At 39.6% G+C, this 17,846-nt stretch overlaps 1 protein-coding gene across 1 annotated transcript in view; it reads left to right on the forward strand.

The window, feature by feature from the left end:
- The window catches only part of LOC146785932 (fetuin-B-like), a 32,200-nt gene extending 15,059 nt beyond the window's left edge, over positions 1-17,141 (forward strand). Inside the window, exons 3-7 of the mRNA XM_085635332.1 lie at positions 7,964-8,051; positions 8,355-8,518; positions 9,094-9,201; positions 13,970-14,047; positions 16,445-17,141. Coding sequence (XP_085491458.1) covers positions 7,964-8,051; positions 8,355-8,518; positions 9,094-9,201; positions 13,970-14,047; positions 16,445-17,092 — 1,086 coding nt within the window. The 3' untranslated portion in view covers positions 17,093-17,141. The remainder of the gene's footprint in view (positions 1-7,963; positions 8,052-8,354; positions 8,519-9,093; positions 9,202-13,969; positions 14,048-16,444) is intronic.
- Positions 17,142-17,846: the final 705 nt, after the last annotated feature.

The raw sequence follows: 17,846 nt of genomic DNA on the forward strand, positions 1-17,846 counted from the left end.
AGCGGATTGAGCCTGCTTTTTAACTGTGTTCCTAGTGGTTCTCGGGGACATTGTACCGTGAGAATTATTACGATAGTGAGGAACAATGAATAATCTCAAGCCAATAGTAAAAAGTTAATGTGAAATGACAGTGGCAGTATATTAAAGCACGAACTGCAAATGGGGTGGCCCAGTCCAGTCCTGCCCGGTCTTGAACAGGCTTAAACGGGCCCGCCCTTGGCCCGGGCTTCGCCCGCGCTTCTCCCCGCGCGCGTCCCGCGTTGCGTTTGGGGCTGGTCAGTTTATAGTAAGACAGTTAGGGGGCGTGGCCTCCGGGGGAAGAGGCACCAGCTGTTGGATGTAGGGGCTGCTGGTCCTCGCAGTCCCCCGGTGAAGCCAACAGGTAGCCCTGGAGTCTGGTGCACGCTGGGAGCGTGCAGGCTGTCCGCCGATTGCGGAGAAGCTCCCACCAGCGGCACGACCCTTCGTGATCAAGACAAGTGGCAATGCGCCCTCCGTGAGCAGCGTTCCGTGATCCTTCCTTGTGGCAGGTAGAGTGATTAACCCAATGCCTTTCAGACAGCCCTGTTCCCCATTGAATAAGAAACAAACAATGGTTCCCTCACAAGTAGTAGAAAGCCTTTACTTCTAAGATAAAGAAAAAGTGTGAACAAAAATGAAACTGAAAAACCTTTCAGTGGTTTAAACAAGTACCTGTATATTTAGATGCACAAGCCTGTGCAAGATTCAGGTAAATGCATTACATAAACATACCAATAGAGATCTTGACCATCCAAACTTCAACAAAATAACAGAAAGGGACTCCTTGTGAACATCGCAGTGTTTAAGTGAGTGGGCAAGACAGTGAGCAATCGTGTGCAGTGTTTTTGTAAAAATATTAGGTTGACTTTAAAAATGCTTAAGTTTTACATTAGGAAACCCTGGTCCCCAATGACCCAATGGGTTCTTCTTCTAGCAAGTGTTCATTTAAAGCCAACACATGTACGTCGATGTTTCGACCCCTGAGCATCAATTCTTTGTAAAATCATCCTCAGGACCCAAAAAGGTAGACATCACATAGGTAATTACAATCATGTAAGTGTCACTCATGTATGGGAAGTAAAATTGGATCCATCTTCAGCTATACAATAAATCCAATATTGTTCACTCAGGATATAGAATGTGCCACAGCATTCAGTTGCTCGCAATCGAGAACGCGGCTATTCATCCATTGGTCTGTTGATGTATCATCCACATTTCTTTTGAGAGTTACAATATAAGGATATTGCAAGTCACCAAGGGGTTCTGTGACTATGTAGAGGAAGGAGGCTGAAATGGTGCTATGGTGACTAGTCTTCCCAGCAAAGCAACATTGGGGGCCTCATTACAATGTCGGGCTGAAAGTTTCCGACAAGCAGTAAGAGACTTTCGCCCGAAATGGTAGGTTTAAAGCAGGGGTACTCACAAACTTTCTCTTGGGGGCCAAATTTACAGTGTGGTTTGTGGCCGAGGGCTGCACCTTGGGGGCGGGGTCATTGGGGGAGGGGGCGTGGCTAGAGCAACAAAAAAATCTGTGACCATGAGGTGGAACACAGGTCCCTGCAGCGGACGCCTTCGTCCACTGAGCCACCGGACCCTGCATATACATATCTCTCTCTCTCCCTCTCTCTATCTCCCTCCCTCCCTCCTCCGTCTCCCTCCCTCTCCCTCCGTCTCCCTCCCTCTCCCTCCGTCTCCCTCCCTCTCCCTCCGTCTCCCTCCCTCCTCCATCTCCCTCCCTCCTCCATCTCCCTCCCTCCTCCGTCTCCCTCCCTCTCTCCTTCTATCCGTCTCTCTCCATCTCCCCCCCTCTGTCTCCCTCCCCCCTCTGTCTCCCTCCCCCCTCTGTCTCCCTCCCTGTCTCCCTCCCTCTCTCTCCCCCTCTCTCTCTCTCTCTCCCTCTCCGTCTCCCTCTGTCTCCCCCCTCTCTGTCTCCCCCTCTCTGTCTCCCCCTCTCTGTCTCCCTCCCTCCCTCAATCCCTCCCTCTCTCTCTCCCTCTCTCCCCCTCTCTCTCCCTCCCTCTCCGTCTCCCTCCCTCCCTCCCCCTACCCCCTCTTCCCCTCTCTCCCTCCCTCTCCGTCTCCCTCCCTCTCCCCGTCTCCCTCCCTCTCAGTCATGGTTACCTTTTTCATTTTACACTCATTATTCTGAAATTAGTGAGTGCTTTTGCATGAAAAGGTAAGGCCATGACTACAGGGCCCGGAAGGGACCCGTTTCAGTGCCCATTGCTTATATTCTTTCAAAACATAGGCAGTATGGTATAAAAAGACCACATTCGAAAACACAGTCGCTGTACACATTTTGCTTTCCAATTCACCCATCAAGCAGGTATTTCAGTACCTCCAGGCAAGGTGCACTTTCCCACACAGGGAAAACTATGTTGTTCAAAGAGAGAGGTGTAAACAAAAGTATCACTTCACTGGCAAACACTGTAAAGTGGCACTAATGTGTTTAGGTGTAAATAAATCAATCTGGACATCTTGCAACCACTCTGTCTTGCTTTAATTAGTTATTTATTTTTCACATTTGGAATGTTTTATTTCTCTCCACCCGGAGGCTGCACTTGTGTCAGAGAAAGACGTTTCCAGCAAAAATGTTATTCTTTTTTGGATCCATTTCATAGGGGAGCAAATAAACGAAAGGAGGAAAGAGAGGGTAATACCCGTTTCTTGAAGTATCGGTTTTCATTAAGGAGCGAGATAGAATGAGAGGGACGACTCGGAGGCTTATATGCCGTTACCGTGGCGTGCGCGCACAGCTTAATTTATGGGGACTTGGGGAGGCTGAAGACGATTGCTTCCAGGCGCAGCCGTCTCCCTGGCTTAGCGTGAGGGGGCCCCTGGAGCGTGGGGGCCCCCCCACCACGGGGGCTGCGTTATGCCCCTGGCAGCTGAGGCAGCTTCCCTTCCAGGGCACACACACAGCCCCACCCGAGTACTTCACAGGTCTTTAAGAGACCATTTGCATGATAACGAGGCTTTGTTGTATTTCAGCTCTTAGCGCCCCAGCAGCTCCACTCTGACTATCGCTTGAATCCCCGGGCCCCCACAGAGCAGAGTCTGTGTTTGCTGACACTGTTAAACAAACACCGTTACGATGTCTGGCGGCCCGCGGGCCGTACTATGAGTACCCCTGGTTTAGAGTGACCACCGTATTAGGATGATGGCGGTCAGAATTAAACCTGAGGGGGGATTCTGGCTTCTTGAGCCCGTCGGAAAAACAGCATAATCCCAAAATGACGGCAGTTTCTCCACAGGATTACGATGTCAGTTTCCGACATGGAAAGGCTGTTGGAAAGCGACATTGGAGGCCCCTAGCAGGGCCCCCTTCCCCACTAGCCCTCCGCAATGGGGCCTGGAGGCATGGTGCCTGCCACATAGTGCAGGGATGTGGCGGTGCCTGCCACACGGTGCAGGGATGTTCACAAACATCCAGTTTTCAATGGAAGCTTGTGCTGCGGGCTTTTTCCGCCCACTGCACAAGCTTCCATTGGAAAATGGATGTTTGCGACCGGCCTATGGGTGGTCACATCGTAATCATGTGGTCGGAACCGCCGACCTAAGGTCGGGCGGTTCCAAACCACAACAGTCTTGTCCGCCCGACATCGTAATCAGGCCCATAGTTTGGATTGGGGCTTTGTACTTGTCAGCAGCCTGTATATCTTGTTCATGATAGGGTTGATAGGGTCATTGATCAAGGATACAGATAAACATGTGTCATGGCTAATGAGCTCCGGCACCACATAAAGCCTCAGCTTTTTTATTTTGTACTATACCATTCTCTTCTTATAAGGAATCTATATCTGAATATCTCTTACTCATGTGAAGCAAAGATAGGACCCAGCGATGATTGCTGTTGTACCAAGAATGCCAAGGCATTGTACCCCGCATTGTACTCCGCTCAAATTCTGATGAGAAAAGGGAGTGAGGGGAAGGGTGGAGTGTGCTGTAGAGCAGGTTGCAAGGGCAAAGGAATTTGGAGTTAACAAATGTGTGTTGCCATAAAAGCACAGATAAAAACATCCTAAACATCCTAAATTCTCACATGGGTCTTGCCAAGGATCACTTAATCTTTCAAAAAGTTATCACTAATATATGACTTATGCTGGTAAGATGTGAGATTTGTGGCCGACAATGGGTGAAAGAAATACAGTACGCATTCACATCCTATGGAGCTCTCTGTGCAGTTTAGTGGCAGAATATCAAGAACAACAATATCATTTGACATGAATATAAAGTCGAAAATATAATATGTAAAGATTTTGTGTTTATGGACAGTGTGAAGTAGACAATTATTTTGTAGAAAAGAGTGTGGAAGAGAATATCACAAAAAAATGTAAAATATTGTATTTGATAAACATCAATTTATAATTCATTTATTTTAAACATTAATCTAGTAAAGAACTAATGTCATGTAAAATAATGGTTTTAATAAGTTATGATAAAACGTACATATATATATATAGATATAGATATATATTCACATAGAGCGAGAGAGAGAGATTATTTAACAATATAGCTCTACTAAATAAACAATTCTTTAAATACATTGAATTTAAAATATTAAAAGTATTGCAAAATGAAAATTAACAAACATATATAACAAAGAAAAATAGACAATATCTAACCTAATTGAAATATTAAATGATAATTTTCAATAGTTGTATTTAATACCTTAAATTGAATATACAAATCTTTATATATTTAATCAAAAATATTAAAATAATTAAAAATCACAAAGATAAACTTAGCAGTAAAAAAATCACATTTAAAAAATAACGTAGTAACATATAGTAAAAATATATAACAAATCATTAAACTCATGAAATTAATATATAAAATCATTTCAAATGAAGAATATTTTTGAAAATAATATGAATATTTAAAAAACAGAATATTGAAAAAATGGAACATGTAAAATCAAACAATAGAAAACATAATTAATATAATTCCAAAATTAAAAAAATTTGAAAAATCTTTACACCTTGCATGCATTACATTTACTGATAGCACTCCAAAGTACACAAACCCAGGAAAATGTTGAATTTTGAAGTACTTATATATTTTTTTGATAACCAAATTTATTGATTTTATAAGAGCCAACAAGAAAACAGTACCAGCTTCTCGCACATATGGCCGCACAGGGCAAATATGAGAAGACATTACGCCTACATAGAGGAACTGATAGGCAATGCAGAAATAATGACCGTGGTGCACCCACTCCAAACTTTGAGCGTACATTGAAGGAATTAGTCTTCCACCACCCCAACCCATTTGCCCCACATTCTACAGAATTTCTTCGGGCAGCCTCTTGCCTCATACAGGGGGCACTCCTGGGCAGCGCACCAGTCCACCCTTCTACGCCAGCGTGCCATGGTGGGGGCAGCTGAGTTCATCCAATTGGCCGCAATGTCCCTTTTGGTCACCATCAATGCAGTGTTGAGAGAGTTTTTCAGCTCTGGATCCATCCAGCCCCTCAGTGATACCCATCAGGACATTTAATGGATTAAGAGGAACCTCCCAAGTACTTATATTTAATATTTCCATTCCAGTGTAAGCATCATTAAGGCAAGTGATGATCTTCAGAAGGCTTATATTTACTATATCTACTCCAAACTAAGCAACTGTAGGGAAGGTGTTGGACTTTGAAGGGGTTAGATTTACTATTGTCACTCAAATATAAGCAACAGTAGGGAAGGTGTTGGACTTCGGAGGGGTTAGATTTACTATTCCTACTCCAATGTAAGCAATAGTAAGTAAAGTGTTGGACTTCGGAGGGGTTAGATTTAATCTTCCCACCTCAGTCTAAACAACATCAGGCCAGGAGTTAGACTTTGGATGAATTATATTTACTAGTCCCAGTAACAGTAGGTAAGGTTTTGGAATTCGGAGTGGATAGATTTAGTATTACCAGTCTAGTGCAAGCAACAGTAGGAAAAGTGTTGGAATTGGGGAGGTTAGATTTACTATTCCGACTCCTGTCTAAGCAGCAGGAGTAAAAGTGTTTGACTTTTGTGAGGTTAGAGGTATTATTCCCACTCCAGTCAAAGGAACAGCAGTTACATATACCATTCTGATTCGCAATTCTTTTGTTAAAACATTTCAACACCTGACAACATAAAATTATTAAAACAAATTATTTTAAGAGAAACAAGATATTATATGAAAAACAATAATTTCAAACATTAACAAATATTTGGCATAAAATTAAAAACTTACATAATGCAAATCAATTATGCATTACCTAATTAATTGTCAATTAAATATCAAAATAATCTAACCAATAATTAAATAAATGATTTCAATTTAAATATCTTCCCATCCTATTTGACTACAATGTCAACAACCCACTTCTAAAATATAAATTACTAATTAAATTATAACACATAAAATATATAATAAAATTAACAAAATAAATGTAAATAAATAATATAACAATAAACAGTTAACATAATTAAGAACCAATTAAATATTTTATGTACCGGTTAAAGTTAAGTGATATTCAACATCAATAAATTATAGTTTAATTAACTTCCCACTCTATTCCCCTAGAAATCCAACAACCTTTTACTACATTATAAATGACTAACTAAATTAAAAACAAAAATTACACGTTGAAAATTACAAATGATATTTAAAAAATTAAATATCATACTAAAAACTAACACCTAAAATAAATAAGCAAGTAACATACATTACATTCATTTAAACAATATTTATTATAATTATATTAAAGTAAACAATGTTGAATAGAACAATATTAAAAAAAATATTTTATACAAAAAACCCGATATTCTTACCATTGATATTCTGTTCCACAATATTTTTGTAGGGACAATATTTTTGCCATGATATTCATTCAATGATATTCTGGACTTAATATTTGTGACATTTGCCCTCTGTGCAGTGCTTAAAAGAAAAACATACCCAAAAATACAAATTAGCTTTGATCTACACCAATGAGCTATCGCCTCTTTGTAAAGGGGCTGGTTTTTTTCCACTAGGATAGCTTATTAATCCGTTCATCAAACTCCCCATGATTATTAATGTCAGACAACATAATCTGAATATCCCATTTCATTCTGAAGTAAAGCAACATATGGGGCCTGATTACGATGTTGGGCGGATTTTCATCCACCCAACATCGCTATTACAATGCGACCTCACATGGTGCGGTCACATACTCCCATTTCTCTATGGGAGCTTGTGCTGTGGCCGTAAACCGGCCATAGCACAAGCTCGCATTGAGAAATAGGAGTTTCCTGTTAATCCCTGCACGGTGCCTGCCACACTGTGAAGGGATTAAAAGGGGGGCATCATAGATGCTCCCTCAGTCCACAACCGGAGGCTGCAGGGAGAAGGGGAATCTGCTAGTGGCGCCAAAGTCGCTTCCCGACAGGCTTTCCATGTCGGAAAGCCCGACATGGAAAGCCTGTCGGAAACTGACATTGTAATCCTGACGACAGTAACACCGTCCTTAGGGATCACAGTGAGGCCTCTGACTGGCTGACGGGCTCCTTGAGCCTGTCAGAATCCAGCCGGAATGGCTTGCCGGTGCCACATCGTAGTGAGGCAAGTGGTGTTTATTTTTATTAATAGCCTAATTCACAAATTATGATGTTTTTGCAAGGTCTTTAAAAGGTTTCTAGAACTACATTTTCAGAGTGCTCACCACTCATTTTATACTGAAGTTATTCTGTCACTGACCCACATGTTGGCAATGGGCTTACTTTGCACTGTGTTCCAGACTAGAGTCCCAATGGCAAATGGAGTACTTCAAATACAAGATACACAGGGTTCATTGCTGAATATATAGATTGTAACATTCTAAAAATGGCATGATAAAACAATGTCAGGTGAAAATAGGGCATTTTGGCCATAGAGAAAAATGTAATATAGCAAATTAATGATATTCCATGCATAATGTGACCTATTTCTGCCCTAGGTGTTTGGACAGTGCAAAGCTGTGCTATATCTCAATTTACCCTGGAGGAAAGTGAAACTTTACAATTACAATTGTACCCTCAGCACAGGTAAAGTATCACTTCAATAAATCATAATCATGCATGAGTAAGGCTTTAACGCACAAAGACCAGGTGGGGAATAGAGTGACTAAAAATATTAAATGAAATAGCATTATATGCTAAATAAATGAATTACAAGGTTAATGTTCCTTTTGTACATTAGATTCTTAGCCACGCGATTGCCTTGTCATCTTTGAGTACACTCTGATTTTTATAGAAAATATGCATACATAATTTCGTGCATCTCACTATAACATAGCATAACAATATCAGTGTGTGGGAGCAAGTAATATTTTTTTTTTACATTCACAGTTCCACCACGATTGATTGGTGATGTGTGCCCAGATTGTCCACGTTTAGATCAAATCACACCAGAATATGTACAGAAAGCAGAAGAGTTTGTTGAAAAATACAACGAGGAAAGTAACAATACCAACTACTTCATGCTTGATAAGGTCGAAAGGGCATCGATGCAGGTAACTATCAACTGTCCACTAGCAAGACTCGAAAAGTAACTTGTGAAGTTGTCTGATGTAGTTGTTGAACTTCTGAGATTGTATTGTTATTGATAGAAGTTCCATTAAATTGTATACATCATACACGTACCAACGAAAATTGGCATGGGCAAATGTTTAAAGGTTTTTACATATTAAGGACATTTAAAATTGTTTGTATTAGACTATGATAGAAGGTGTATCAATGGTAAGCAAACAATCATGTTCCATGTAAATTGGGTAGTGTTGGAGTCGGCATTCATCACCAAAAAATAATCAATTATGCATGAAACTACAATCAATCCTTAGCAATCACTGCAATAGCATCTATTACAATGGTTAGGATTTGCTTGTAATCATGAATTTAAAGTAATATATATGACACCTCTTATTTCAACTGCTCACGCTTTGTAAAATGCAAAGCATTATTTTATGCATTACAGTTCCGGAGAATATCTGATGTTAAGACTAGTGTTAATAATAACTGTTATGTGCATGTATAATAAATATTCACATTTGCTTGCATATTTTTCATAATGGCATATTTAATCTTTCAGTGGGTCATTGGACCATCATATTTTGTGGAATTCAGTATTAGAGAGACCAATTGCTCCAGATTAGCAGAAAATACTTCTGATTGTGAGGTCCTAGAAGATGACAAAGCAGTAAGTACACACTTAAAAACATATTTGTGTATAACCTGCACAAACGCTGTTCAGAAGCAGCAATGTTTCATGTTCTGATATTAAATGTGATAGAATGAAAAATGTTTTAGGAACTTTTAAGGATTCACTTCAATAAACGTTTTAAAATTATTTGGAAGACAGCCCTGTTTCATGGCATTTTGTAAAATGTGCATTTATTTTTATTGCAGGAGGAAGAGTCAGAATACGTAGGGATTGCACGAGAGGAAAACAATCAAACTGACTCATTGCAATTTCTTTTCAGAACACATTTAACTGAAAAAACAAATACTGAAAATTCACCACAGGCATAATGGAAAGAAATGCAAACTTTAACAATGTATTGAACTTGCAAAATAGTTGATGTTACACAATTTATCTGGCAGTATTACAATTTGACATTCACCTACTTTGAACACCCTTGCATCAAACTAAGTAATTGACCACTTCACATACCTTCATAATCATCACTGCAAATCTAAGGCCCAATGTACTAATTGCAAAAATATAGTTGCAATTTGTGACCGGTAATGTTGGACCAGTAAATAATTTAATGAACTGGCATGGGCTCTAATAGGTCAGTTTGCTATATTTCGATTGGGAGTGATTCACAGTATGACCTAAGTCATGATTATTAATGAGGTGTGTTGCAAACTGAGATTCACGTCAGTTGGTGGCCATCACAGAGATAGCTTCCTGCTAGAGTCAGCAGGCCACCATATCTGTGATTACCTTCCAATAAAGTAAACATTTCTTTTAAAAATGCAGTCCATTTTACTGAAAGGACACCGAGCTATGCCTAAAAGCAAATGTTTGCTTTACAAAAAAAAAATTCTAACAATTGAAAGTGGTGGCCTACTTCCACAACATACTTTATTTTCCATTCACAAAGGGGGAGGATTTTCAAGGTAATGCATTCCCACCCAGATGCACAAATTGGTGATTTTTAAATGTTTTGTGACTTGATTTCAATTGCAAAACTTTGACACATTGCATACGGCTTCAGTATTTGGAAAGGATGCCTACAGCATCTCTGAATCGGAGTGGGTCGTACTTCCACCCACCACATATTTCTGAGGTAGGTCTTAAATAGCGAAATACTCTAATTAATAGCTGTCACATGGATAGTCAGCTAGGGTCAACCTACAACCATGTCTGGAATCGCTTTCAACAAAATAAACTTTTTTTAATGCGTTTTTTCTTAATTGAAATGTGACTGCATTTTAAACAGAAAATTTACTTTTCTTTTCAAAGATTCTTTGAAAGTTGGAAGTGTTGCCCTGGACCAATGACTGGTCTCCAGCAAACTTTTTTTAGCATTCATAAAAGGGAAGGTGTCTCTATCCTTTTGCGAATTGCTACTGCCTTTACTTTAACACTTCCTCTACCCCGGCGAAAACTGTCACATTATTCACTTTATTTGTCTATTTTCTTTGAAGGGCAGCAAATGTGACAAGATAAATACAAAATTTAAAGGCATCTTTATTTATTGCTTAGACTTTCATGACCCACCAAAATTCGAATCGCAACCAGTAGGGTTTCGTGATCTAGGGGAATAGTATCTGTTTCGAAAATGTTAAATTGTTAGGCATTGCATTGCTTGATAATGGAGAGGTCCTGGAAAACTGGGTGAATGGAGGAGTCAAAAATACCTGCTATCCGAGGAGCCAAACATATGAGGGAATTCAGTGTTTTGTAGATAATTGACTTTATTTCATGCGGAATTGTTCATATTATGAACTGTGGTAACTGAAGAATAGACTTTTGCAAGTCTATTAGAATACCCCAAAAATATTTTTTTTGTTGAGGAAATGAGATTGAACTTTTCGCAGGTTTTTACAAAGCCTAAACTTTGTAATACATGGGTGGTTATTAAGTGGTCTTGGTGAATAGAGAACTGTTTTCTCAAATGAACATAATGTTGTCTAGGTAAACTATTAGTCTTATACCTTGGGCTCTAAAAACCAAATACTGGTTTCATTAGTTTTGTAAAGCAGTAAAGTGCTGACCACAGGCCAAAAGGGAAACAACTGAAGTAATAAACCTGATTATCCCATTGAAACTGCAGGTACTTTCTAAAATCTTTGTGAATAGGAACCATCAGAAATACATCTTGGAGGTCTCTAGACAATCCATCCAATCTCCTTTTAAAAGAGAATCTCTGAGAAGGAAAATGGATTCCATCTAGAAATGATGGTTCACTACAAAGCTTTTGAATTGTTCAGGTTTATCATAGGTGACATATTTTTGTTATTTTTCAGAACTAGAAAGATATTGCTGAGAAAACCTCAGCAATGAAGGAGAGTTTGCTGAATCTCATCTTTAATGATTAGATAATCTATTTCTCAGGAGACCTAATTGCTGAGATCCTTTGAAAAATGGAGAGCTTCAGGAAGGAAATTTTGAAAAGGCTCTGAATGAAGTTCTATAATATAAAATTGAACTGTGGCTAAAACCCAATGAGCTAAGTTTACTTATTGCTAGCCTGAAAAACAAGTTGCCAAACAAACCCTTTTATCAGAGTGCCAGAAGTTCCTCTTTGTGCACTGGAACCTATGTGCCTAGAGCCTCTGTTTCCGGTTTGCGGAAAGAATTGAGTTTTAAATTCCTGGTTTGAAAAAGCAGAACCTATGGAGTCAGCATTCAAGTTGACACAAAGTGACTAATGTATCTGTCGGTCCTCCCAATAACACAGTGGCTGAACACTATCTTGAGCAAAAACCAAGCTTTAGCCAGATGGGTAAATATTGTCAAATACTTGCTTTAATATTTAATATAAGAGTCACCAGATAACATTCTTTGGAGTTATGAGTTTCCTTGTTGTCCCCCATAGCTTGTTATATATAGTAAATTTTTAAACTTTTCAGCTTTCATAATCAATTAAAACTTTGGTTTTGTCAGAAAGGCAAATTACCCTTTGAGTTCAATTTTATAATTCATCAGGATATAATGTGCCACCTAGCCATGCCTCTTCAGCAATATCCAAAATCCTTGATAGAGGGCCCGTTACATCTAACAGCTTATCTTTACAATTAGACCAAGCCAAATCAGTCCATTTTTAGTGTCTGCACCAAACATAAAAAAAAATAAACATTCTGGTGTAGCCATGATATTACCTGGAGCGAGTTTGGTTAGCCAAAGGCGTGCTAAGACTACTTGATATACACTGACCCATTCTATAATATGTGGTGGATGGATAGCTGTGGGGTTAGACATGGGAGATTTCAGTTTTTCACTGGAATACCAAACCAATCAGGGTCTAAGGTGAATCATTTATTAATGTCATTACCATCGTCGGCAACATAGTTACCATCATCAAAATCATTTACCACATCAATTGCAATTGGTGACTGGATATTCGTCAACTGGTCAATTCACCTGACAGTTAAAGGTTTTAAAGGGATTATACCTTCAGTCACATACGAACAGCCTTCGCCAACCACATTCTTAACAAACTGAGAAATCTTTTAATTTTCTCTTCTAAGAGACACCTAAGCCATATTAATAGAAAACTCCTGAATAGATCTCTTGGAGTCCAAAGATGAAACAATGAGCTAGTTTTGTGCAATGAAGGTAGATTAGAGCTTCCTGTTTTACCCTATAGGAAGGGCAAAAGAAGAAGGTTTTTTCCAACATTTGAGACATGTTTGACATTTTGGGCTATTGACTGAGGATTATTCTACATTCATATAACATTAAAACAATACAATACTGAACATATATAAAGTGATATATCTATATATATATATATATATATATATATATATATATATATATATATACATGCATGTATATAGATAGGTAGATATAGATATAATATATGTAAAGGCACTAGTTCAAAGGCAGGCACAATCAATGAAAGACAATTGTCCCAAAGAATAGTTTAAAATGAAACTGGAAATGGTTAACTGTGGAAAGCAGGGAGGAAAGATGTGGACAGCAGGGAGGAAAACTGAGAGGAAGGTGAAGAAAATTCAAACTGTGCCCTTCCAGAGGCATGATTGGAAGAGGAGTGTTGTACCAGATACAGAAATGCACTAACTTGTTTGTGTAGAAACAAGTATGTTGGTTAAATACTTTATTTAAACGGAAGAGGCAGGAAGACAAATGGAGGCAGGAAGCAACATGGAGCGATATTCTCTTGAGACAGCAGACCGTATGAAATCGCATTGCCAACCCAAACAAGAATCTTCGGTATGCAGGGTAGCGGTGTGGGGACCACACAGAGAACACAGGAGAAGAGAAATAACACAATGCCTTATATACCTTATATACCACAACTGAAACAAACAATAGTCAATCACAATATACTCAAGATAATTTTTTTAATATGAAGGAGCATAAAAATAGCAGGAAGAAAAGAAGACATGTCGCTCCTAGCCAATGATAGGCTATGCTCAGCTGGGTGTTGATTTGTTTCTCAAGGCTGATAGAACTGTAGATTCGCTTCTTTTCAATCTTGGCTGCTACTAAATAAAGCAAGAAAGGCTTGGGTAATATATCACCATTCATTCTTGCCATGAAATCCAGAGCCACAATTTTCACCAGTAGGACTTTGCAATCTGACCCTGTACTGGCTTTGTTGACCTTGGTCAGCCCATTCTAGAGTGTTAAGCTTAATTTGAGAGGCACAGCAAGCTTATCCAATGATATTTACATTTCAGAAGCACAGTAACAAGATTACTTTTTCTGTTAATCAAGCGAATCATTAGTTTACAACTTGGGACAATCTGTTTTCTTTCTTTTTCAGCATGTCGGGTTTTGCGATGGTAGCTCATATACCCCTGGGTCTGGTCTGTTTGTCTCCTGTGAGATCTATGATCCCAAGGTAAGTTGCGTATGTTGAGACATTTGATATCAGTAGCCGGGTAAGAATGCATGGTGCTGAATTCTGTAAGTAAAATCAATTCTTGTTTGCCTTAGCATGGCTTTCAAGCTCACCGAGCTGTGTACTTAGCACACTGGATGAAATGAGAATTTGAGAGGGAGGCAAACAAAGTGCATCATGATGTTGTAGGGCCTGTCCCTTGCAATTACTGTTTCTTAGGGCCCTAATATGAAGGTCGTCATTGTGATGCATGCTTCATAAACCATTACGTTTGTGGTGTGACCCATGATTACAATTACATAGATTTTTGTGATCTGTAAGGAATTTAAATTAAATTAATGAAACGAGGATTTATAGAGTGCAATAGCAATGTAGCAAGGTAAACAAATGTAAGGTATCCCCAAATTCCCATTTTGCAACACATCAACGACACGCTCATTGCAGTGTATCATTTGGATGGAATGGTTACCTAACGCAAAGCTAATCCTCATTAAACTGAACCATACTGTTCTTTGTCACATTCTTTACAGGATGAGCCTGAGTCACATTCACAACCAGGAAAGCACACTATCCCTTTCTATATAACTGAAATCGAACCCCTGCACTTTTCACTGGGGACATAATAACTGCCTTTGTACCTGAGAATCTTTTTTTGAAATAACTGTGTACTATCACAATGGTCGAAATCAGAGACCGCTCAGGAGGTGGCCAGGGAGGGAACTAAGTACTGTGTGGAAGAAGAGTGGGGATCAATGTAAATAGGATTATGGATAAGTAATGAACACATCTTTTGATCATCCCAGTTGGTAAGTAATAAACACTCTCACAAGTTTTTAACTTCGACATAGTACAACCACTTATCATTAAACATCAAAGTTGAGAGCGTTTCCTGCAGATAGCACACTGAGGAAGCAGGGGCGTAGCTTGGTCAGTAAGATTGGGGAGGGGATGAGCTTCATATTGCCCAACAATCACGCTGGCATATCATGGTAAAACACATTATCTGTGAAGCAGAGCATGAGGGTCTTTTGGGGCAGTGGGAAGGGATAGCAGTGCGGATTGTTAGGGTTACTTAAAAGACAATATGTTGTTAAATAACCAACAGTTTTAAGAACTGCAAAAGAGAGAGGAGAAAGAGATAGTGTGTATGTTTTTGTGTGTGTGTGTGTGTGCATGTGAAAATCCTAGTTGAAATAAGACAATGACCTCACCATACCCGACTGGAAGCATCTGTACCCAAAGATTTACTAGAGAATTCATTTATCAGGGTGGGTGTAACACCCCAAGCACCCCCACCCTCCGCCCCTAAGCTACGCCCCTGATCACAAGTGGAGAACCATACAACCTGGCAGCACATCGGACATCTGTTTAATGAGAATCATTGACATTTAGCCCACTGGTCCAGAAATGGTAATCCAAAAACATCTGGAATGTGTGATGTAAGCAACTGAAGCCACACATACTCCAACTCGTAGGGCGGTCCCATCAAATAAAACCACCACCCACACCACAAAAGAAGTTGTATTCTCAATAAAACAAGGTCTCAGCTCTCTCTCTGTTAAAGCGCAGCACACAATCTTGCAGACTTGAATATTATACCGTGGATTTGTCGTTTAGCTTCTCATAAGCTACATCTCTCCTTGGCCCAGAAGAAGGGAAAGTTTTAATAAATGAGACTGTGATGGAGGAAGGAGAGGCAAGCAAATATATTGCAGAACCACTGATGTTCTGTACATAAATTCTATATATGTAAGGTGTTCTGGAGAGACTCAATGAGTGACAAGTTGGTAAAACGTCTAGCATTAAATGGGGCATGAAATAACAAAACATGCCACAGGAGGGGATATTTACCTATCCACTATTAGCTCTTGCAGGATCACACACCATGAGTTCTTTATAAAGCACACCACAAAATAGTATGACAAAATGCAAAAGCAAAAGCATTAGGGCAAAAAATGTTGTAGGCAATGGATAAACAAGTGTACAACTATTTCTTGCATAGGTAATATTCGTATACTGGAACCTCCAATCATAGGTAGTCCACCATAAACAATGCCATAAATCTAAGCATGGAAAAGTACTGAGAGATCAATTCAACATCCACCTTCATTTGAACCCTGACAAAGGCTTATCATGGCAATGTCACACAGCCCAATACCATGATTGTGTCATGGTGCTAATGACATCTTTTGATGTGAATTAAGCACACTGAACCCGATGCAGAACATCAAAAAATGATAAATGTATGCCTAATACCTGAGAAGACATTCATATTATTTATTTGATTTTTAAGGTGATTTTTAAACGAAAAATGTAATTCCACTAAGAACTGAACAGATTCCTCATACAATAAAATCTATATTTTGTATAACATGCTTTTTACCTGTTTTTTCGTAGCCTGATCCTCATCATCGGCATCATGGATGTGGGCGTAGATCTCATAGGCATGGTCACAGACATGGCCATAAGCATGGACCAGGCCATAAGCATGATCATTATCATCATCATCATCATCAACATCATCCTCATGGGCACAACCATACCCATTCAGAAGACAGAAACCATCAGGAGGAACATCCAGCTCACAGCCATGGGTGCAAAGAAGGGAAAAGTCATAGTGAACCTCATGGGCATGGGCATAGCCATGGAGAAAGGCATAGCGAAAAGCATAGAAGAGGGCATGGGAAAGGGCACGGAAAAGGGCGTGGGCAAGAGCATGGCCGTGGTCCTCCCAATGGTGGAAACAAACATCACGGCAGCTCATCAGAAGAACATACTGGATCAAAGCCAACGCCTCCCCCACCTGCAGGGCCTGTTGGGTCAGTGCAGCTCATTTATATGGAGAATGAGTCTGATGTTTTTCCTGTTCCAACTATTCCTGACCCCTCTCCCAGTGCTCCCACTGGTTCTCCTGCAGTTCCAGATCCATTTAAGGATCCAGAGCCTCAGCCTTTCCCTGTGGTCCATTCAAATTCACCAGGATGCCCATCAGAGCCCAAGCATCAGTTAGCCCACATTGCATCTTTATTGCCACTGCCTAAGTAAAAGTCAAATGGAATAATGCAACATGAATAAATGCAGTTCAAACTAACAAGACGGGACCACAGTGTCTTACTTTTTGATATATAAAGTGTGGATGTTTTAATTAGCCTGCGTGTGTTTTATGAGCCCTTTCTCCCATTCGACCTCCTTTCTAATGCAATTATCCAGGACAGCAATGTTGCTGCAAAAGCTTGCAAGAGGCAGTAGGGACTAGATAACCAATCACTGGTATTTATATAATGATTATGAGAGTACTTTGTAGGAGTTTTTTCTAACCTACTTTATGTGGAATATCACTAAAGTAACATTAAAATGATTAGTCAATGCATGATTCGTCTACGAACCTCAACTTTTCCAAACTATGCTTGACATCATATGGGGCGCCCAACTTTTACGCCCATCAATTTACAATATTACTTCAAAGGAATGAAACAACGCCATTCCCAACTTGTCTAATTCCTTTTGACTAAAACTTTCCCAATACATGCTATTGATATTTTACCCAAACTGTCTCAGGCAGTTCATTAGGGGTGCTTCTTCCCACGTGTTTGCATTTATGCCTTTGCTTGAGCGGGTGGAAGCATGTACAATGCAAAATGCTCCTGTCAAGCCACTATTAGAAAATTGGCAGGCATATTTTAGGTGTATGTCACCCAAATGTAGCGCTATATGGTGTATATGTAGATCATTGCCTACACTATGTGGCACTACGAATAGAAGAGACCAGGGAAACCAGCACTACCTAAAGAACATAACA

This window comes from Triturus cristatus, chromosome 11 (genome assembly GCF_964204655.1).
Source record: "Triturus cristatus chromosome 11, aTriCri1.1, whole genome shotgun sequence".
NCBI lineage: Eukaryota > Metazoa > Chordata > Amphibia > Caudata > Salamandridae > Triturus > Triturus cristatus.